Source organism: Xiphophorus couchianus, chromosome 19, assembly GCF_001444195.1.
Source record: "Xiphophorus couchianus chromosome 19, X_couchianus-1.0, whole genome shotgun sequence".
In the NCBI taxonomy this organism is placed as follows: Eukaryota; Metazoa; Chordata; class Actinopteri; order Cyprinodontiformes; family Poeciliidae; genus Xiphophorus; species Xiphophorus couchianus.
The window spans coordinates 23,119,839-23,143,675 of NC_040246.1; the positions used below are offsets into that span (position 1 = coordinate 23,119,839).

At 39.4% G+C, this 23,837-nt stretch overlaps 1 protein-coding gene and 1 long non-coding RNA gene across 3 annotated transcripts; one reads left to right on the top strand and one right to left on the bottom strand.

The window, feature by feature from the left end:
- Nucleotides 1-1,787: 1,787 nt before the first annotated feature.
- LOC114134823 (uncharacterized) lies at nucleotides 1,788-19,755 on the bottom strand. 2 transcript variants are annotated; one of them, XR_003593478.1, is made up of 4 exons: nucleotides 19,489-19,755; nucleotides 17,554-17,585; nucleotides 16,059-16,093; nucleotides 1,788-2,083 (listed from the first exon to the last, which is right to left on the bottom strand). It is a non-coding gene; the product is annotated as an uncharacterized LOC114134823 (long non-coding RNA). The 2 variants fall into 2 exon arrangements; XR_003593479.1 differs by lacking the exon at nucleotides 16,059-16,093.
- Nucleotides 19,748-22,697, top strand: LOC114134822 (THAP domain-containing protein 6-like). Its single transcript, XM_028001638.1, has 6 exons — nucleotides 19,748-19,946; nucleotides 20,325-20,517; nucleotides 20,648-20,761; nucleotides 20,974-21,184; nucleotides 21,295-21,564; nucleotides 21,679-22,697. The coding sequence occupies exons 1-5, from the start codon at nucleotides 19,867-19,869 to the stop codon at nucleotides 21,450-21,452; spliced, it is 756 nt and encodes a 251-aa protein (XP_027857439.1). The 5' UTR covers nucleotides 19,748-19,866; the 3' UTR covers nucleotides 21,453-21,564; nucleotides 21,679-22,697.
- The last annotated feature ends 1,140 nt before the right edge of the window (nucleotides 22,698-23,837 follow it).

Sequence of the window (23,837 nt, forward strand, 5' to 3'; positions counted from 1 at the left end):
CTGTGCAGCCAGGCGTGATCATCCAAAGCATCCGACCATAACCAATATAATGAAACAACAAAATCATCAAAGAAAGGAGTTCCTGGGCAGACCGGTCCATTCTTCACACTCCGTCGTATGTTCTGGGCTTCTGGACGGGTTACAGAGACAGCATTTAAAGACCAGGTGAGTCACGGATAGCCAAACACAGCAGGGTGATATATCTGGGACGATGTGGAAATCAATAAAGTTTTCCTTTGCAGCAGGTTGTTTGGTTCTCCTGCACTCAAACACACAGGCTCACTTTCTGCTGGCTGGAGTCTCTGCACGCAACGCATGGCGTCTGAAAACTTGATGTGACAGTTGGATTTATTGCATCTTAATTATTTAACGGTGTGTGAGCGCCAAAAACAGAGAGGCAGGGAGCAAAAGAAGAAGTGAGGAGATAGAAGAGCAAGTTGGAGAGGAAGGGAAGCAGATAAGAAAAGATCGTTTACGTCTCTGCCTCCCGTTGGTTCAGGAGAGCAACGAGACCCACAGATGCTGACCAAGAGCTCAATAACTGCCCTAAAGAGTCTGAAAGTTTAATCATACCTTAACTTTCCAAATACCAATCTGTAATGTTCATTAGAGCATCATTTAAAGTGTGAAGTGGTTCTGTACCGGTCCATCACAGTGAAAATACAGACACACAATCATTCACACACTCACCCAACAGAAGAAGTAGGAATTTTTAATTAAAGAAAAATGTGTGGTGTGTAGGAGGGATCCACAGAACCAGCGGAGAACCCGGCCTGCACCAGGAAAACATGTTCAAAGGCACCGCAGCCCGGATTTGAACCTTAGACCTTGACGCTGTGAGGCAGTCTTATTAATTCCTGTTTTGCATGCCTTCTATTCATGTATTTTTAATAATTTCCTGTTTATTCTCTGATAACAGCAGTGAAGAGAAACACAGAGACATAAAGTCAAAGTGATTCCACTTCTACCAAACTAACTGAACTTTCTCCATAAATTCACCCCAATAACAATGTAGATATTATGTTAATGAGACGTATTAATAAAGAACACCTCTCTCTGCATCAGGACTGGTTCATGAGGTTTTTGTTAGTTATGGTCAGTTTACAGGAGTAGCTGCTGGTACACACAGTGGGACATGTTGGTGTATTTGCTGGGTATTTATGAACCTGAATATGTATTTGGGTTATGTACAATTTTAACCATGTGGTCTGTGCATGTGTCTGCTAAGGCTTTTATTTATTATCTAAACCCCTTTTAGGGACCAGAGTCGTACTTTTATATTCAAATATTGGCAAAAACAATGAATGCTAAATCACAGGAGTGAACAGAAGGAGCGACTGCAGGAAAGAAAAGAACAAAGTCAGCTTTGAGTTTGTGAGAAGAAAGATCTGGGCACGCTGCGGTTTCAAGTGATGACTTTGATGATAACAGGAAGTGATTGAGAGGTCTGCTTTTGTGCTTCTGAAAAAAGGTTTGTGTGAGCAGCAGAGGGAAGGGAAGCACGGAACCAGCGACGTTCGGCATCCCACGGGTTATTTAAAATTGATTATAATTTGGAGAAGCATCTTCCTACAAACACTCTCCAAACTGACTCTGGGATTAAGAAGAAGAGGAAAAGAAGAAGTCTCTTCATTTCACTCGAGTATCTGACAGATATTTACATACAGATTTATGAGAAAGCTAATTTATTGTACAATTTCCAATAAAAACTAACCTAACTCCATTCAGTTCAGTTTTACTTCATAACAAATTTCATGTCAAGGAACTTTACAAAAACTGTCAAGTCAAACAGTGGCATCCATTCCAGCTGATCTTTATTATGAAACACTGCATTAAGTTCAGTCATTATTCAGACTGAAATGTTGATGATGAAACCAGCAGGTTGAATCCAGTCATGGCAGCATCTCTCCTCCTGGAGGATCTGATGCGTTTCTCCTGTTCTAGATTCTAGATTCTATTTTTAATGTAATCTAAGCATCAGGATCTAACTGGGAAAATCTGATCTGCTCACATTAATGGACTGCTGTGGGATTCTTCTTCTGCTGCCGCTCAGTGTGGAGTAACATCTCTGCAGCGCCTCCTACTGTTGATGAGGGGCAGGGCACCAGGGGGCATCAATAGATCCAGTTCATGAAAAGAATTCATACAATTAATCAGAGTAACAGCATTCGTAAATAAAACTGTATATTCTATGACAGAAATTCATTCTATGACATTTATATGACAGAAATTCAAAAGTACCAAATTTGCTCAAGATAAAGATAAATCTCCTCCAGGAGGAACGAAGAACAAACACTGACTGAAAATAAAGCTGCTTGGATGAACCCTTCTATTCACATAGATAATTACAGCTCAGCTCATAGACAGTGAATAACTGGTTACAGCAGAGAAGCTGCTTCAGGAGAAGGTTTTGATGTTTTGCAGATTTTCTGACATTTCACCCAAATACCAGCAAATAAATAAAGCTCTGCCTGTTCAGAGATTTAGCAGCACCAAGGCTAACATGAGGTTTAAAGGATCATTACTGTAAAGTTGTCGGTGTTGTGAATATGAGCACAAAATGCAGCAGTATGATTCAACACCTGGACAAAAGCAAATGAAGGTTCCAGTGAAAACCCAAACGTCCTGGATTGGACCATTAGACTGATTTAACCTCATCATGGTTTATTAGCAACTGTTTCCACTGAATAAACATAACAAGTTAATCAAGTTACATTTGTTTTCTTGCTTGTTACTCATTAATTTTTCTCATATTTCGGACTCGATCTTGTTACCCTGATTTAATGAATTTCAGTTTTTCTTGTTTTCGTTCCCTCCATCTGAAGGTTCCTCTCTGTTAACGGTTTATTTAAACAATGATATTATTATTTCACACTCTGCCTGCTGGCTGTTTAGGACACAAGTGCTCTGCATATTGGTTCTGAATCCACTGCCAAGCTTCTGCACTGACGAATTGCCTTGTTAAAATGGAGCAACACTTTCACTACTTAAACCCAATTTGCAGCCCATTATCTGCCAGGGTTAAGAAGGCATCTTTGTTATCAAAAGCCTCCATGCCTCTGCAAAGTGGAAAATAATTCCCAGCAGACAGGACAGAGAAACGGAGCTCCTATTTAAAACTCTTTTTCTCTTCATTTTTCTGTCAGTGAGCTGAGCGTGTTGCTCACACTGGGGATACATCAGCCATGATAGAAACATTTAAATTATAGGGGAAAAAAGGTCAATAACTAATTTTAAATTCAATTCAGTTTCAAATGAATTAATTTGTTCACCTAAACATTCGGAGCAGTTCACTGTTCCCTCATGAACTGGTTGTTGAATGTAAATATTTGGTCATAAATAAAATCTAAAAATCTGTATTTAGGTCATGGCCTCAATCACCAGTTAGTATATTGATTATTGAATCTGTTAAAGTTCCCTGTTTACAGGACAAACACTCATGTTCACATTTTAATGGTTTTTCCTCCTGAAGTCAAAATGTTTGTCATTCAGCCCAGCGACGTTTCTGTTCTGATTCTGACTGAGCCGTCAGCTGATAAAAGTGTCACCCACTTTATCTACAGAGAATATTTAGGTTGTTATTGTGGTTACTTATTGTACAACAGTCTGGGAGAAATCTTTCCAACAGCATATTGAGTTCAGCTGCAGACTGACAGCTCAAAATCACCTTCATCAAAAACAACAAAATCAAGGTGACAAAAAAATCCAGTTGAATCTCATATTTCTCAATCTAGTCTGAATAAAAAGGCATTTCAGGGAAGTTTAAAGGTAGATTCACAATCCCATCAGATTCCCATAAAGAAACCATGGGAGTCACCAAACTCACAGGAAACCTTCCTCTTTCATCCATTAAATACTTAAACTTTCCTAAAAACAGTCTGTCTGAGCTGTGCTTACTTCAAGTGCATCATGTAAAAAACAGCATCTTTCAGTTCAAAGTATTTAACATGTCCTTTCATGAACATGTTAGCACTGTGAGCTAAACTCTGCATTCAAAATACCTTCACATATCTGATAAGTACAAATTAATTTCAATACATGAGTTTTGTTTTTAATTCATTCTGATTCTGATTTTATTTGCAGATTTATCTGCATTTTGCCAGATAATAAACATTATAGTATTTATCCTGATTCAACTTGAAGCAGCACAAACTTCCTCTGTCTCTTGTAAAGCTGAATTCGGTTTGACTGCATGATCAACATCATTTGTTACGTCTTCTAAACCAAGGAAAGGAAAATAAAAAAATCACTTCTTAAAGCAGGAACACGACAGAATGAACCAATAAAAAGACAGAGCAGAAGTCCAAACGCACAGAAACCCAAACAGGATCATGACAGATGGTCGAAACGCTTCCAGAACCTCTACTGGTCAACGGACTGAAAGCTGATTGGTTCTGTTACACCAGCAGTCAGAGCAGGTTCATATTCTCAGTTCATGTCTGATTAATGCAAGTTTTAACATTTCTGTCCCGCATGTTTGTAAAATGTTAATTTGTACATGAATGATTCAACATGTAAAACATAATAAATGCTAAGAATGTGAGAGCTGTGCTAAAACCCAGTCCTTCACCAGCGGACACAGCAGGGCTAGCCTTCACACTCACATTTGCATAATGTTAGCAGGCAGCAGAGCACACTGCTGGTGAAAAGCACAATTTTTGTCTGAAACTGCAGAACACATTAAAGCGTAAAGGAAAGATTCCTTGGCTGCCATATTAGAGAAACATTTGTGAAGCCTGAAGGAGGTTGCTTTTTTCACTTTGTATTTAGGCTCCCTGTGGCGCAGCAGCGTTGTGTCATAACAGCTGCAAGTTAAACCGACGGCCAATTAGCAAGTAGCAGCACAATTAACACAGTTTTGATAAACGGACGGCAGCTTTAGGTGAGGAAAATTTGTTGCTGCTGTAAGCAGAAACGGATCCGACAGGCGTTCTGTTTTTATCCCAGAAGATTCTCACATGGCACACTTTTTTTCATTTTTTTTTCTCCGAAGAGTTTTTGCGGCGCTAGTGGCTCGTATTTTTTTGACAGTAGGCAGACAGGAAGGAGGGTGAGGAGAGGGGGGAAGACATGCGGCAAAGGTCGTCGGGACCGGGAGTCGAACCCGCGACGTCCGCGTCGAGGACTAAGGCCTCCAAACGTGGGGCGTGCTAACCCCCTGCGCCACCACAGCACGCCCCTCACATGGCACACTTTACTGAAATGAGTCAGGGTATTTGGGCTGGCGTGTGTGTGTGTGTGTGTGTGTACGCCACATTGATATGGTGTACATGTCAGTTCAAAGATGTTCATGCAAACCCAAACAGAGGATAAGAATTTCATTTTTAAGGTTAGATAAACACTTCATTTAAAACTATTTAAGGTTTTACAAATTAAGGTGGTAAAGATTAATATAGAACCAGCGGACCGACTGCCATGCATGGCAGCTTCACCGTGATAAAATGGGCCAGTTTTACTGCAGGTGTCACAGGAGCATTAATGAAGATGGAGGACTCCCAGGAAATTCGTCCAACTTTACCAAGAATCAGCAGTTAGACGGTGGAAACTTAAACACAGTTACGCTTTTTCAACATTTCTAACAGGTTGGCTGTGAAGAAGTCCGTCCATTCTTCAAGCTTAATGTTATTCTGCCTTTTCCATCCATTCATTATTTACACCTGGTTATCATGCAGCCACACAGGAGTTGGAGAACCTGCTTCAAAGTGAGGTTAGATGGATGTTTGGGGAAATCATACCGTGTTCATGTCTGAAAGTCAGATCTATACCAGGAAAACAAACAGTTTCAACTCTTCAGCGCTAACTAGAAAGTTAGTTGCACTAACTCTAATGTACTAATCATAAATATTAGTTTGGCTAAAACAAGAGCACTTAGAAATTAGTGGAAGCTAATGCTAACGTGCTAAATTCAGCCATGTTGATTCGCACCATGAGTCAATGACAACATGCGCTACGAAGAGAGAGAGGAAATGCAACTGCTGTGTAAACAGTCTTCACCCCCTTCAAAATAAGAGCATGACTGTAAACGTCCAACTACCTGAATTCTTAGCAGTCGATATTTAAAACTTCAACACAGATGTCAAACTTTATGCAACTGAACATTTACAAAACAGTCAAGTGAATTTCATCCAGAAAAATTCATTTAGAAGCTAAGTGTGCTGTAATTGTTATCAAAGTTAAACTTAAAGTTGAAAGCTTGGCTGTGCTACCAGCAGATCAGTGGCGTGTGCCGCCACCGGAACCAAGCCGGTCAAAAATCAGCCAGAATGATGGCAGAAGCATGAGGTCAAAGTATAACTTTAACCCGATTTTAGTCTACGTTTATAAATATACTTGAGCCTACATATATAATTTGAATGATGCATGAATTAGATGAAACATGGAATAGATTTTAAGGCACACAGTACTTGTCTACAAAAATCCTTGCTATTTTGCAATTATTTCATCCTAAAGGAAAATGTTTCTAATAAATAATTAGAAGTTGTTTATTCCCATGATTACAACATTTAAACTCTGCTGTAAATCCACATTAGAAACTGAATCAAAGGAATCTGAGTTTAAATAATTCCAACATGATTCTGTGTTTTGTTCCATCTCAAAAATAAACTATTTAACAATTCGAATTTTTCAAATGAGCATAAATATGTATGATAGTAACAAAAATAAGACCAAACCCCAAAGGAAGTATTTAGTTCAATTTTAATCATATTACATATGACGTTTAATGCCAGGATGTGAAATAACACAATCCACCCGTGGCACAAACTGTGACTACGCCACATAAAGCCTGGAGAATGTACAGCTCTTCCATTTTCCAGCTTCAGTCCTGTCACTGTAACTTTACCCTGACGTACCAATGCTGACGGCTGACAAGGTCAAACGTTCCTCAGGAGGTCACAGGAGGGATTTGTCGGATAGTATTAAACCAAATCCCTCCCGTGCCTTTATGCAAGGGATCAAATCTAATCTTGCTCTGTAGTTTCCACTTGGAGGCTGCACAGTTGGTAGCACTGTTGCCTTGCAGCAAGAAGGTCCTGGGTTCGATTCCCGGCTTGGGGTCTTTTGCATGTTCTCCCTGTGCATGGTGGGTTCTCTCCAGGTACTCCGGCTTCCTCCCACAGTCTAAAAACATGACTGTTAGGTTAATTGGTCTCTCTAAATTCTCCCTAGGTGTGAGTCTGCATGGTTGTGTGTCCCGTCTGTCTCTGTGTTGCCCTGCAACCTGTCCAGGGTGACCCCGCCTCTCGCCCAGAACGTTAGCTGGAGAGGCACCAGCACCTCCCGACCCCAGTAGGGACAAAGGTGGTAGAAAATGGATGGATGGATGGATGATTCTAATTCAGAGACAAACCTGATTGGTTAGAAGTTACAGTCCACATGCAGTAAAAATAAAGACTAAACATTGTAATTTTCATTTGGGTTTCTGCCCCGTTATGTTTTCATCTCCCAACCTTAAAGGTCAGTTTTGGTTAGTAGCATAACACACACACATGTTTGCACAGCTATCTTTGCGGGGACTTTCCATTGACTTCCGTTCATTTCTACAGCCTAAACCTTATCCTTACCCTAACCATTACATACCTAACCCTAACTCAATTCACACCTTAGTCCTAAATCTGACCCAAAACAGCGTTTCCCCTTGTGGAGACCAGGCTTCAGTCCCCACAACGTAGTATATCTCAGGAAAATGGTCCCCACAAGGTATTAGAAACAAACACACACACCATAATTTTAATTGAAAGTGAACAGGGTTATAAGAGCTGGACGTCAGCAGTTTTGGTTAGTACATGTGTGTGTTGGGGTGTGTGTGTGTATGCCTGTGTGTGTTCTCCGTTCCTACAGTCACTCTGAGGTAGAAGCAGAGAAAATGCAGCTTGTCATTCGCTGGCCTACTTCTCAGGTACGTTCCCAGAGTTCGTCAGCAGTGAAGGTAAATTTCTAGTGATGTCTGAATGGCTCACAGATTCCACACGTTTCTGTAGTGTGTTGCTATAATTACTGCACTGTGAAGGATTCTGCAGAGGTTTTCATGCTTATAGGTGTGTGTCTTGTCAAACTGTCAGGGTGTGCATGTTTGTGTTTGCCATGCAGAACAGATGCATGCATGGTGGCCTGCGATTGGCAAAAATAGACTTTCTAAATGTGCATGCATCTATATCTGTCCAGTAAGGTTACATTGTTGTGCGTTGCAGAGCTGTTGTGACAGTGAGAGGATGTCCGTGGGGGCACAGCACCATGCGCCTGCTGTCAGCATGTCAGGGGTCTTTCCACTCCAGCAGGGACCATTAAAACTGTATTGGGGCAGGACGGCTGGCTGAAAGCATGCTGAAGTGAGGCGGTGAGGGAGAGCAGGTGGTGTTTTAAAGTAGGTGCTGGTGTCCTGTGTTGCATGAAAGGTGTGGAATCAGTCGGCACCGCTCTGCGCTCCCTGCACAATCACACAATGGCTCTTAAGATGGAAATATTTTATGAATCGAGTCTTCTGTGGTTTAACACGTCTTCTTGTGGAGATTTAAAAGATGACTTTCTTAAACTGCAGCTGGTGCAAAAAGAATAATCCGTTCATCAGGAGAACGTGAGAACGACCAGGGACCTTTAACAGCCTCTGAATTCTGCCAAAAGCAAAAAATATCAACAGAAATTAAATATTGGCTGCTTGTCAGAGGGTGTTTTGACCTTCATTAATGTTTTATTTATGTTCAGATATGTTTGTATTATAGTTATTAAGGTATATAAAAAAGTGACTAATGGTTTTTGTGGAAACTGATACCAAACATGACTCAGTGGAGTTTTCTTACAGAATCAGGACTGTTATGGTAAGCTAACAGCTAAATAACTGGGCAGCAGAAACAATATTTTGGACCAACATGTCCTGGACGACACCATCAGTTAAACTCTGCTAATCCACCTCATTTGATTTTGCTGCTCCTTTTGAACTCTGTGTGGCCGTTTGGAGTCGCAATCTGATCCTGGATCAGGATGATGGATGGAAGAGACAGCCCCAACTTCCTCCTCTCCGACACCAGGAAGCCTCTTTTTCAAAGTTCAGCTGTTTTTGAGATGCTAATCAGCTGCTCAGAGTTGTAAAATCAACACCTTGTTGCCATAGTTACACATCCTAAAAACTGTCAGACGGTAAAACAGCAAGAGCAGAAACTCCTCACAGCATCCAGAACCAGAGAGAATAATCCAAACATGAGACGCCTCAACCTCAGAACCAAACGACAATCCACAAACATCAGAACCAACATGACCGAGCCGCTCCAACACGCCGCTTACAAAACACACACTAGATAAACACAGGATTGTTTTCAGGTTACGCTTTTAATAGATCATTTATAAAGGTCATCTTTCTTGGCCACAAATTAAAAAATAAAAATCACAGGATTGAAACTCTGGATTTTGCAAACTGTTAACAAAAACAGGTGCCATAGAAAACATGTAACTAGAATTATGTTTATTAAAAAAATGGTATTACTTTTTAAAAAGATTAATGTTATGTACTTATTTTGAATAACATTGACAATATTAAGATAAAATATTAATATTTTAACTAAGCTGTAGGTGAAACTCAGAGTGCTACAGTAATTATTCAGGAAATTATTCTAACCTTACTGCTATAAAGCAGAAATAATGGATAAGAGATGATATGTGAGAGAAGCTTCGCTCTGCTTCATAATAATGAATCACTCCAGCTGTAATTTTCTCCGGTTTCTGTTCTCCTGCTGAACTTCACTAAACTGATCAGACACATTCAGGACTTCCCTTCCCTCCTATTCATTTTGCCACCTTCCATTCTCCCTCTCTGAAGCCGACTCGTCCTCCGTGTTCCTCTTTCCATCTCTCTGATTTCATCTCATGCGAGATATTTAAATCTTCCACCAGCTCTGCTCTTTCCCATGTTCAGCAGTGATAGGGCCGAGCGCGGCTGCGTGTGGCCGCCGCCGCAGCGCCGCTCTGATGAATTCATCACGGCACACGCTGCAGCATCGCTGAGCTGCAGAGGCGGAGTTCTGCTCCTCCAGCCTGGTGTGAGGCTGCAGTGGGCGAACATATGTGTGAGCCGACTGTGTGGATCCCAGGTTGCGTCTCAACTTGTTCAGATCTGGAACCTTCCATAAAAGCCCATTGCGTGCAAGAAAGCAGCACTAAAACAGAGCAGCTAATGCATTCCCCTTGTGTTTCTGTTAGATCTGGGTTTGTTCTGCACAACAGCAGGAAAATGTCTCTGCCATACTTTAACTAAAAATTGCACTGAGTTTTAATAAAAGTGTGTCTTTTCTTTATGTTCCATCACACGCTGTGCCCACCACTCTGTGGCCTTCAGAACCAGCTGCTGAAAACTTGAATGTGGCCATTAAGAACTAAAGGACTAAAGTTTCTGTGTTGTTTGGGTTGAAACTTCAGCAGCTTCAAGCTTCTGAAAAGGTTCTGTAGGCTTCAGGAGCCTGTTGGTGAGGTCAGACACTGATGTTGGCTGAGCAGCACAGTCAGTCTACACACTAATTCCCCTGAATCATTTTCTGTTTGTTTGACATATTATCCAAAAGCCCAAACCTCACAAAAACCATTTTGTTTTCTTACTTTGTTATTGTGCCAAACACCTCAGACGTTTAACTGACTGCCATTCATTCAACCAGCAGCATCTGGTATCCCTCAGAAACGACGTTTCACATCCTGAATGCATTTAATCCGTTTTTTCCGTATTCTTTATAAAAATGACTCAATCTCATTCAGACTGGATGAACATCGGCTAACAGCAGTTTAAGTGTTATAGACCAACTGCAGATAGATATAATTCATCTTATGAACCGTAATAATCCATTTACCGCATTATAATTTTACAAAAGAATTTGATTCCTCGTTTTCATTCTTCACAGTAATTATTTTCACTTATTTTCAAGTTTTGTACTCATTAGAAGATCTTTAATTTTTCTTCCGATTCTTTTTATATTTTAACTACTGGAGTTTAAAAAGTCACGTGTTTTGAGCCGTTCTGCATGCTGTAAAACAAGTAGCTTAATATTCACCAGCTGAAGTCTCTTCTGTCATCACACACCGAGAGGCTTCTGACATCAACAGGAAAATGGTTTGCTTTTTTTATTGGCTATTTTTGACTTGAATGGATCAAAAGCTTCACACAGAAATACCCAGATATAAATAATAACTCACAGGCAGCCTGTAAATGTTTTACATACAACTGTAAAAATCTGAATTTAAAGTATGTGAAACATTTGTTTAGGTTAACCCCAAAAAAAAACTTGCAGAAAGGAACAAATTTCTTTCTGCCTGAGACTAAAAAAGAAAATCGTTTTTTCCCTCAAGGTGAGCGCTGAGTGACAGCTGAGAGTCTGTGGGCAGCAGAGAAAGTTCAGCTGCTTGTGCACAGGTCGGCCATTTTGTCATATGAGAGAACCACAACTGATAATACGATGACAAACAGCAAAGCTTCGGATCATCCTGACAATAAATAGATTTTAGAGCAACAAATTTGGCATTTAAATAAGATATTGAATCTTTTATAATCTAATCTGCCTAAACATAGTCAATATGGAGAAACATTGTAGTGTTTCAACCATCTTATTCAACTAAAATGATCAGAAAACCATGTGGATTCTCATGTAGTCATCAATATGTGTATACTTTCACTGATGTTTTGTTCACTCCTGCTCTGTTGGCTCTAAAATGTGATGGTTGCCAAGATGGAGGAATTCTTTGTCCTTGGATTCTGCACCATTTGGATGATTTGCTCTTGCCTAATAAAACAGGATGCTACTGTAACAAAATGACTGGATTTTCTCATCTCCCAGCCCCTTCCAGCAGGACGCAGTGGTGTGTGTGTGTGTGTTCAGGGTAGGACAGTAATATGTACTGCTTTGTCTCCGTGTCCTTGTCCTAGTTCAGCAGAGGAAAAAAGAGCATGCAGCGACAGAAGAGGAGAGAGAAACTGAAATCATCATCATAATAGCGTGTCACTGAGGACGGAGAACAAGACGTCTCTCAGTATAACACACTTTCTGTTACATCTCTCTTACCTGAGTGTAGAAATCTGAAGAAACCCTTAAAAATATGAAAACAACGTGTCACTTTCCTCATAAAATAAACTGTATTGAATCATAACCGGCCATCGTCTGTACCACTTTTAGCTGATGCCTGTCTCTATTAGGGAAGAGGCAAGTCACCATCCATCACCAGACACACAGAGCAAACAACCCTGGACACACACCGATACCAAACGGAGGTTTAGAGACACAAATGACGCCACAGCGTTTATTTGGTTGTGGAAAGAAGATGGAGAAACCAGAGAACCACCCAGGAAAAGATCCAGATCAGGATTTGATCCTGGACGCTCCAGCTCCAAGGAAACAAGAGAGCTAGTAACGGCTCCACTGAGCAGCTTTAACAGGGAATGAAGGAAATGCATGGAAGTTATGACCAGAATACTGATCCACTATTTGAAGAAAAGAAATGTGAGTTAGAATTTTTCTCACATTTAAATGTTTCAGATCATCAAACTAATTTTGTATCACACGAAGATAAGCTCAGGAAGTGCTTTTCAAATTCATTTCTTAAAGGAAAAGCATCTACCAAACCAACCAACCTGCCCAATAAACCCAATAAACCCAATAACTGGTTGACCCACCCTCTGGAGCAGAAACTTTCTGCTTTGCTGCATTGTTTTCATTCAGCCACATCAGAGGACTGGCTTATAGTCACATCAGCTTCATATTCCAGACTTCATGTTTCCTCCTGCTGCTTGATCTGGATCAGAGCCGGCAAACAGGTCATAAGAAGCTACGCTAACGTTAGCTCTGGTATTTATGCCTGACATGCGTCACCTTGACTGGAACTTCAGATCTGATTTGCTGTTTAATCAGCTGCTGCTGACGTTCCTCTCCACTGTTTCGCTTCTCAGAATCATACAACTGTTTTTAGTAAATTAGACATTTTTCACAAAATTCCCAAATTTCTTGGGAATCAGTGATCAAATGAAGGAGAATAGTCACCCTGTGATTTCTGCAGCCACACAGAGCAAGTGTTTTATAGGATTTTATCTTTTCCTGAAATTGTGTTATTTTTATGCCAAATGTAATTGGTCACACATCAAAATGTTTTCTGGTAAATTTTTCTGTCAGCAGTGGTTTCAGTGGTGGAACTGTCCATGCAGACTACTTTGGCCCAGTCTCTCTTTTTTTGACTGTTGGATCCTGAACTCTGACCTTTCCTGAGGCAGGTGAGGCCTTCACATGTTTTTCGGGATCTCTAACTTCCTGGATGACTTGTCAACATGATACTGGAGTCATTTCGGTAGACTGATCTCTCCTGGCTTTGTAACCTTTCTGAATTTGTAATTTCTCTACATAATGGACTGATGGGATGTTTTTTTTATTCTTTTTTCCTACTTCATGTTGCCAGACAGGTTCTATTTAAGAGATTTTTGGATTTCCAGTGCTGCAGTATATTTTGTTTCAGTGTTTCACGTCTCAAATTAAACATTGATTTATGATCTTTCTTTTATTTTAAACATTCTTTCCATTGGCACCAGTAACAGCAGATGGCCCCATTCTATAGTTTAAAGTTTTAGGGTCCTTATTTCACAAAGTAAGTACTTTTGTCATTAACAAGACTGTAAAGCATGTTCAACATTTTTTGTTACAAACACTAAACCTAATTTAAATCCATTTATTAGCTCACATTTAAAATAAAAAGAGTAAATTCATTGTCAGTGTTGGAACCTTTTCTAAAGGACATAATTCTACCTGGATCCATCATAACATGCTGATCAATCAATCATTGCTTGATCAATAACATCTGTAATGTGTAAAACAAAATGAAATGAAACTAAAAACTGGTTTCCACCAAAACCAGTTTTTAGGATGCCTGAAAGCCTTTTCTGTCCCTTAATGTGGAGATCAAGTTGTTATTAATGTTTCAAGTGCATAATGGTGAGGATGCCCTTAATCAGCCCTTTCCTGAAGGGAAATGAGGCTCCAGCTGTCCCATAATGCATTTTCCCTCCAAGATGAAGAGATTTCTGTCAGCAAGCTGATGTTGACACATGAGCATCTTCTGATACATCCAACATCATAATTCATTTTACCTGCAGGAGTCAGAAACTACAACTCTGCAAATATACAAAATCTTATAAAATACCTGCTAACTGTGTCATCGATTACGAATTACCCCAAAGTTATATTTTGCCAGGGATCATCAGCAGATCTCTGATCTGTCCTCAAACGTATTTAATCTGTCCGTCTGCTAAAGGCGCCATGTTCTGTTCAATAATCCTGAAATAACCTTCATGTGGATGTTACCGTACGGTGCAGGAAGGAGACGGGTTCTGATCGCGGAGGTGAACGGGTTCTGGTCTGAGTCAAACCCAGAACCTAAAGAGCTCCTGAAGCTGATTACAGAGTGAAAACAATGCTAACCTGAACTGAGCTGAAGAGCCACACAGAGAGGAAGAAGCCAAAACTCCAAAAGCAACAGAAATCCTGATACTTCAGTTTCCTTTGGTGAACGGTTTAATGCCGTCTTTAACAATCAACATTCTCATAATCACAACATTTAAGGTTCACAAAAGCAAAATTATAAAAATTATTTATGTAAAAGTTACTCCCCACATTATTGTTCAAATGCCTATCATATTGGAACTTGTTGATTTTGATAATAAATGCATTTTAAAATGATTCTTTTTCCAAATAATCCAGTAGCAATCTATCAGCAATCAGTAAATCAGTCTATAATTTGGTCAAGGTTAAAATATTGATACTTTACTTTATACTTTAGACAGATTATACAAAATCTTAAATTTCCTTTGATGAAAAACTTCTGATCTATTGAAAGAATAATCTGAATTTGACTGCAGTGTTTTAGAGCCAGAGTTGAAGTGAAACTGACTAACTCTGTGTTGTTTTTGTTGATCTGAAGAATAAGTCTAAAGGAACAAACAGCACAGGCCTGACTCAGATCAGTTGGCCTGGAGGAAAATCTACTTGTTTGCTCATTTTGTGCTCCAGAATTCCCTGGACCTGCTGCGCTGTCACTGAGACGCTGCTAAAAACCTCCAGGTTTCTGCCAGGGGTGAAATATTAATGCAAGACTGCCAAGCACAATGTTCTGGTGGATAATGATGCGTAATTTACTGTAATTATCATTTTCGTTCTCCAGTGTGAAGAGATAAGTAATATCCTCATTGTGCTATTATCATTTATAACCCAAAACATTTGCAGAGGAGTCGGCCCAGATTAAGGTTGTTGATGTGTTTGTGTTGGTCTGCTAGCTGAGGCATTAAATAATCCAACAGGAGGAGAAGGGTGAGGGTTTAATGGATTAATTATCCATTTCAGCCTCACAACACGTCTGATAGGATTCCATTAGGTTCTTCTTCCTTCCTCTCTCAATGGCTCTAACTTATCGTTTATGTCCTAGTTCTCTCCTTCTATTCTAGGAGGCTCATTTCTATACCACACCAACAACATTATTACTGAAACAGACATGCATATAAGTATGCAGACGCATCGGTAAGCACATCAGAATGAATACATTCACATGTAGAAGCGCTGCTTTACTGGGAAATGTATTCAATTTGAACTCGTCCACTTAAATCCAGTAAGGTGATTTTCAAGAAAACATGAAAAACTGAAGAAATATCTAGTAGAAAAATCATAGTACTGGTCAACAGATAAAGCAGGAAAATGAAAATAAAGTCAGTAATATGTTCCTTTGTGAAACAATGAAACTCAACACTATGAGCTGCATTAATGCATCTTACACACATCCATTAGCTGCTCCATGCGAATCATGTAATAGGTAATTGCTGCCCACAGGGCAAACACTGGACAATGTCATTCAATTTATCACAATATACAGAGTCCAACATGCACTGGACATGAACACGCTGCTGGGTGTGTGTCGGCCTGGGAGACCGAGAGCGCGGCGCAAATCAAGTTACAGGGCAGCTCACTGCTCACAGCAGAGAACGCGCTGACAGACGGGAAACCCTCAGCAGCAGACATTACACACAGGAAACCGTGGGGTTACATGTGTACGCCACTCACCCAGGGCGGGGCAGGGAGGGGCGCCCAGGGAACTACTGCATGAGTCCAAACAGGACCAGACCGCACCGTTAGGGGAAAGAGAAAGAAGAAAGTAGATGAAAACTGCAAAAGGATAACTCTCAGATAAACCTGCAAACTCATGTTAAACATTTATTAATATATTAACCTCCATATTCTCTACCATCTGGATTAATTGGTTATAAGAAAACCAATCAGTCATAAAAATACTTTGTTGCCAACTCCTCAGCAAAAGCAGCTATTGGCTGTCCTAATGTCTCTATGACATCATTGCCTAATTTGCATATCTGGTCATGTGTGACCAGTAGAAGAATGGAATATTATCGCAAAACAAAAAGCAACTAAAAATAATCTAAATATGCTTAGGTTTCTGTCACATATTTAATCAAAAATAAGGAAAATAGGGGGCGCTGTAGAGACACAGGTTAAGCACAACCCCTTAAACCCTCCGCCTTAAACTCCCAGCCTGGAGACATTTGTCTTCCCTTCTCTCATTACCCACTTTCCTGTCAATTCACTATCAAATAAAGGCCAACAAAGCCGATAAACCTTAAAAACATAAATAAATAAAAATAAGGAAAATATTGAAAGTGGTGCATAGTAGCTTAAACTAATGTTGCCAATTGAAAATTCTTTCAATTGGCCTCTGAAATTCCAACTACATTCATAAAGCACATAATGAGAAAAAAAGAAGATAACAGGAGCTTGAACACCTGCATCACTTGGTACACATATCTAGATTTGTATGTTTTCAATACAATGAGAGCAACTCATGTGAACACAGCTTCCCTCCTGTTAAGCACCAACTGATGGACCAGTTCCAATATTGGACTTGTGTTTGCTCTTAAATCACTGCAGTCTGCCTATCGGCCTGTTAAATTAGTTGGGAAAACATTTGCTTGAGCAAAGAACACAACCTGATTAAAGTATTTGTGTGTGTTGTTAATAAAGCCAAACTGAGAAGTTGTAGTGTTTATACCACCAGCATATTTTACTTCAGTATGGTAACTGTTGGGGGATTAAGCCGTCTTCTGTGTCCTCATGGTATTTATAATGTGTAAACCGTTATTTATTAGTTTTATTTGGGCTAATGGAAAACGTAATGCTTAATGAACACAAATAACCGCAACACAGAAGAACAGTTCTTTATGGAGCCTGATTAAAGTGAATAATGACCAATAAACAGTGCAGAAATTGAAAAGTGTATTGTGAATAAATAAAAATAAATGTACACCAATGATAGATAGATAGATAGATAGATAGATAGATAGATAGATAGATAGATAGATAGATAGATAGATAGATAGATAGATAGATAGATAGATAGATAGATAGATAGATAGATAGATAGATAGATAGATAGATAGATAGATAGATAGATAGATAGATAGATAGATACTATAATCCAATCTGATAATCCAATCTGAAAAAAAATCAAAAGGGAAGAAAAAAATAGAAAAAGATCCTACCAGCTCACCATTAAGTCAGTTCGGCTGCAAAAACCCTGACCTGTAAAGGGGCAGAACAACAATCAATAACAATTCAAATTCAATCATTAATTTAAATCAGTTTACCATAAACATCAATGCAATACACTCTTTAAATAACTAAACAAGCAGTTCAGAAAACATAGAGTTTTCAATACAGTATTCTTTAGGAAAACTAATAAATTTAACTGCGCAGTTATATTCAAACATGCTACTTCCGGTTAGCATGCCAATCACAAAATTAGTCAAATATTAGGGCTGTTGTAAACGAATATTTTAGTAATCGAGTAATCTATCGATTATTCTTACGATTAATCGAGTAATCGGATAAAAAAATTTATAAAATAAACTATTGGCAAATCTGCAATAACACCAGTTAGTCCAGATCAGTCCAATATCTCCTTTTTGAGCATCCCTAACAGTTAAATGTTTGTAGTTTAGAAAGTTTACTTGTAACTGTAGTTTGCTTTAACCTGAAGAAAAGTTATACTAAGATATTAAATTATATTCAAATAATAAAGTGGCAGGCTCACAAATATGCTTATAAAAATGTCTACACTCCAGCTTTTAGTTTATGTATTTATCTTCAGTGAGTAATACACATACACGTAAAAGAACCAAGTAAACAACTCATTTAACTCTAACATTTTATTGATAATAACGCAATTTTGAGGATGCTTTAATTAAAAGCATTATTTTTAACCATCACAGAAAAATCTAAATGCAGTGAAATGTTTTTTTATGTATTGGAAAACAGAATGTAATCTATATGTTAGGAAAAAAATAAACTTACTCAAAATGTAAAGGTTTGAGTTTGTACAGAGTTCTGCAGCCTTAACTAGTCATAATAAAATGCAAAAATGTTGCTATTTTTATTAAAACGATGCTATTATTTATTCTTGATTGCTTAGGTATAAACAAATATAGAATTACTACAAAAAATATTAATAAAAAATTTCTAATTCATACATAACAGTAGCGAGAAGAAAAGACTGTAACTTTTCAGGATGGAAAGACACCAATAAATAAATGCTTTTCAGCTTATGCCTGTAATCTGTTGCTGCGTATTTTTATTAACAAACTTCCATTAAGTCCTGCATAATTTCTCTCAGTTCCACCCTCACATACAATTTACACTACACCCGGTTAAGTAACTGCTATGTTTAGATGTAACGTCAGCAAAATAATGTGCCTCAATTTACATCTATAACATGGCAGATTATCACACAACGTAGTTAGCAAAGAGAACATAAACGTTACCTGTTGGCAACCGTGTACGAGTTGGATGCATGTAGCGGGTGTTTTCTCTTCAGATGCTGCAACATTGATGTCGTGCTGTTGTGGTGCGCCAATTCTGCTTTGCAGTGGATGCATTGCGCTGTGTTGTCCTTTCTGTTTAGCCTAAAATGTTCCCAAACTTTTGACATTTTTTGTCGCTTTCGGGGTTCTCCTTCTGAGCATTCTCCGGTTCCCTCCATAGCTACAAACTTAGCACATGTGCTCCAGGCGCTAACGGAAGTGGTAGCGTTGTGCAACACAAAAACCCTCCGGCTAGACCAGTGTGCTGCGTATTTAACAGCATTGCTTATTACAATACAATAAATTTAGCGAAGCTTCGAGGCAGATAAATTTCCTCGAGGATTTTTTGTAATAGAGTTACTCGATTAATCGTTTCAGCCCTATCAAAAATAAAATTCTAAATCAATTAGGCATCGTAGCCGAATGAAACGACATATCTCTTCAAATTAATCGGTGTGCACGTTATCCGAGTGCAATTTAATCATAAAGGTTTAAATTAAACTTGAATTTTGAAAAACATTTTCTCAATAGAGTTCCGTTGTCGCAGTAAAAGCGCCGCAACAAAGGATTTTAAACAGTTACACTAAATCAAACACTGCTATAAATGGAAAAATTACAAAGCTTACCGCTGAGTCTAACATATAGGTTGTGTAACAATGGATTATGTAGAACAATAGACGGTCAATTCTTAGAAAGCCAAGTCTTCACACAGCAGTAGCCAAACGCAACGCCGCCGAGCAGTGACTGTCAATCCCGGAAGAGTTCGTTGATCATGTGGCATTTCGTAGCTTCTGTTTAATGTACTTTAGTAACATGGATTACATATTCATAATGGTGGACAACGTAAACGCCTCATTAGCTCAGACTGCTAAGTTTTCTGCGGCTGTAACAACCATAGACATAATATAAGGGTAGACGCCGCATTGGCCGCTCCGGCGCAGGAAATACGGCGGCCATCTTAGAGCGGTATACCCTCGTACTTTGCTGAACCAAAACAACAGAAGATGCCTCAGTTCTGCTCGGCTTATTCGTGTTTAAATCTACGAACTGTTGATGTCAGGGACCGGGGGATAACTTTTCACAAGTAAGAATGACATATTATTGTTAGTATGTTGTGAATGTAATATTACTGTACTGTATTTATGCCCACCAGCGAAATGACAGCAAATGTTAGCAATCGGTCTTCAGCCGGAGATTTGATGACAGGAATATGTTTCAAACAGGCCTACTCACAATTTCAGTAGCTTTGTTTAATTATCATTATCAACAAATTTTAATCAAATTTGGAGTTTTATGTTCTTTAAAATATGAAGATCAAAAATAGTGAGTGTAACGTTTTTCTGAATGCTCAGCTTAAGCAGGCAACAAGGCTCCTTAGTTTCAACCGTTGCAAATAACATGGACCTCATTCGGACAATGTTTTTGTGTACACACTCCCAGATATCACGTTTTTGTTTTAAAGGTTTCCAAAAGATAAAGAGAGGAGGAAGAGGTGGGAAATAGCTTTGAGGAGGGATGGATTCACTGCAAGTGATTCATCTGTACTATGCAGTGAGCATTTCAAAACGGAGGATTTTGACAAAACAGGTCAGATTGTCAGACTGAGAGCTGATGTGATACCATCAATTTTCAGCTTCCCAGTTCACCTTCAAAGAGTAGGTGCATTATTAAAAGTTCATTAGCATTCATAAATGTGCATAATGTTAGCCTTAAGGGATATATGTGTGTTTATGTACAGGTAGTATATACTGTGAAGTCCATATTCATAAGGTTTTTACATTTAAGGTTGAAAACTACAGAACTACAATAACCTCCACAAAAGCCCAAAGTAGTGAGTATGTGGCCTCTCAAGATGACCCAGAAACTTGTAGTTCAGACCTGCAACCTCAGTCTAATGATGTGAGTATTTTTTCTATTGTAAATATCATATCATAATGGTCAAGATCATATTAAAATCTAAATTATTTTCTAACCCTCATGTTGAATGTTGTCACAAATAAAACAAATAAAACCAACATAGTTGAAGACACACACAGTGCTGCTGTCGTCTGAAAGAAAGTGTGCCATAGTGATGTCTAAGTGATGGGTGATGTCCATCTCTCTGTCTTTAGGATCATTGCTATGCTTTGCCAGCTTCTCTTACCGCTGTCACTGCAAAACATAAGATAGCGTTGGCAAGAGTGGAATATCTGGAGCGGGACAAGAAAAACACCATGGCCAGAGAGAAGAGGGCAAAGACCACAGCAAAGTCACTTTTGGGGGAATTGAGTGAAAAAAATCTCATTACTGAAGAACTCAAAGAACGGCTTGAATTCTACTCTGGTAATTCAAAATTAATTCCTCAAAATTTGTGTACATTTTCTTGTATGTTTATTTTTCCTCCTGAGCTACATCAGAAGAAGAGTTTATATTTTTTCCTCTTAAATTGTCAGATCTACAACTAGAGTTTATGGAGAAAAAGGGCCATGAATACTCCAACGAATATAGAGAGTTTGCCCTCACACTTCATCTCCATGGCCCAAAGGCATACAAATACCTTAGAGAGAAGCGAAGATTTCCCCTCCCACATCCGCACACATTACAAAGGTAGCCTTAATATTCCCCAAATTACATACCGCTGCTCCAAGTGCAGCGGTATGTCCTCACATACAGGTTCAGCCAAGATCACTTGGAGCTCCTGTTTAATTCCATCAGAGCGTCAGGTACTGTTGATGTCCTTTCAGTTAGAATAACTTCATAAAATATACTTCATGAATGTGTTCATATGTTATGTCGTATGATTAACACATGTATTGTATCCCTGTATTCCATTCAAGGTGGCTGGAATAACAACCCATCAGCATGCCAGTTCCAGGCCATCTTCCGCCGGCTGATGGTTCGGTGTGGGGTTACACCCAGTGAGACTGGCAATGTGGCAGCACAAGACAACACCGTGTCCCTGTCTGCTGTTGAAATGTCCTCTCCTGAATCTAATGAAGAGCATCCCTGTCCTTTTGCTAGGATTTCAGCCATTCTGGACGACCACAGCTATCTTCCGACCAAGTTTGGTGGTCTGGTAGAAAATGCCTTGGTTTACATATCTGGATTTGTTGTGAGGCAGATTCTGCGTAAACTAACCTGTGACCCATGTCGAGTCAGTTTGATTCAAGATGCCACACCGTCTTCATTTGATGAGAATTACCATCTTCTGACTTTGAAAAATAATGGCGGGTTAGTGATTCCCTCACAAGGCGTAGTGAAGGTGGTGAGAGCTGCAGAGAGGGTGATTCGTGGTGCTTCACCAAACCATCCTCCTAAGCTGTCCGCCGTCACATACATAGTCCGTGAAGACATTGGAACAGAAGATGTTTTCCAGCTTGGGGAACACACTCAGGAGACACAATTTGGCATTGACAATCACCATTCTGACTTGCTGTCATTGGTTGTGTCTGTGTTTCTGAAGATAAGGATGCACCACATTGCAAAAGTCACATGTCTTGGTTTGCAGAAAGGCAACACCAGAAAAAAGCTCTGCAAAACTGTCCTATTTCAAGGCTATTAGATTGTGTAAAAATGTAATGAATATGTAAATACTGTCACAACAGATAAGTATGCATGTGTGTATATATGAGATTATCGGAATATATACATAATGTGTGTGAATAAATTGCATCTTTGGTTGTATCTTGCAAAACATGTCATACTTTAAAACATTGTATTCCACCAAAATTATTTAAATATGCTAAACTATACGTTCCTATACATGCAATTTTAATAGCTGTATGCCTAAAATTTAATTATGTGACAATGTGATTACTGTTCAGCGTGTTATGATCTATTAAATGCGCTGATCCTTTATTGTGCCTGCCAAATATATAAGGCTGAGTGGAGTGGTATACCGCTCCAAGATGGCCGCCCTAAATCTCGTCAGCTCCAATAGGCGAGAGCGGCCCATGAGGCGTCTATCCATATATTATGTCTATGGTAACAACCCCTTGTTGTCCAAAGCTCCCGTCCTGCCACATTTTCAGACACGCCCCTGATCGCGCCGGTTTTCCCCTGGACTCACCTGATTGGTCCGCTGTTCAAACTGGTTCCCTTCCGGTGCGTAAAGATGGCAGTTTCCTTCCAGACCAGGTGATAGCAATAACTTCTGCCACCATCCCTCGCAGGAACTATTACAATAAAAATCCCTTGTTTATTCATAATCACTGTTATGCTGAGTGGCTGCAATGCAATCACCGCGGAACGATAAAAACAAAACAAAAGTAAAAATACGTTTATACGTCCTGGGAAGTATGTGACGTCAGAGTTATCACGTGACCTTCTGTTTTTCCCCCTCTTTTTTGTGACATTTGTACATGTTAGTGATGGGATTTTCGGCTCCTTTTCGAGATGCGGCTCTAATGGCTCTTCTTACTGTGGAGAGCCGGCTCTTTCGGCTCCCAAACGGCTCCCCATATATATTTTTGACATTATTAATTAATTAATAGCTTAAACCTAATTTTATAATATTTTGTTTCATTATTGACATTGTTAAGCACTTATGATGAGTAAAAATGCCGCATAACAATGCTATAGCAATACCGATGCGTGTGATGTCCGCATGTGCCTGTGCAGGTTGTTTGTCAGCCTGCAGATAGGAAATGCTGACTTTGCACAGTCTGCACTCTGCCCTGGAGCTTGATGTAGCATTAAAATGAGTCCAAATCTTGCTCCGTTTTCTGTCACTCATTTATTTTCACCTATTCAGTTCTCACACTGACTCCCCTTCTTTCTGTCGTGCTTCTTGACCGCTGACTGAGTGTCTGTACATAAACACCTGCCGAAGAACGCTATACAGCTTGGCCAACTGCCTGCCGTTTCCACAAAAAAAGTGGAGATAAACTTTTTTTTCCAGTGTTTTCCCGCCACATTATTAATTGAAACTATGTGTGATTGGTCAGATGTGTGGAGCACACGCTTGACATGAGGGCAGTGGACCGACCGAGGGAAA

Bases quoted from the DNA above. Each gene is read 5' to 3' on its own strand.
- LOC114134822 (XM_028001638.1), top strand. From the start codon at position 19,867: ATGCCTCAGTTCTGCTCGGCTTATTCGTGTTTAAATCTACGAACTGTT. The intron at 20,518-20,647 runs GTAGGTGCATTA...TTTACATTTAAG, and splicing joins TCCCAGTTCACCTTCAAAGA to GTTGAAAACTACAGAACTAC. The intron at 20,762-20,973 runs GTGAGTATTTTT...CTCTGTCTTTAG, and splicing joins TGCAACCTCAGTCTAATGAT to GATCATTGCTATGCTTTGCC.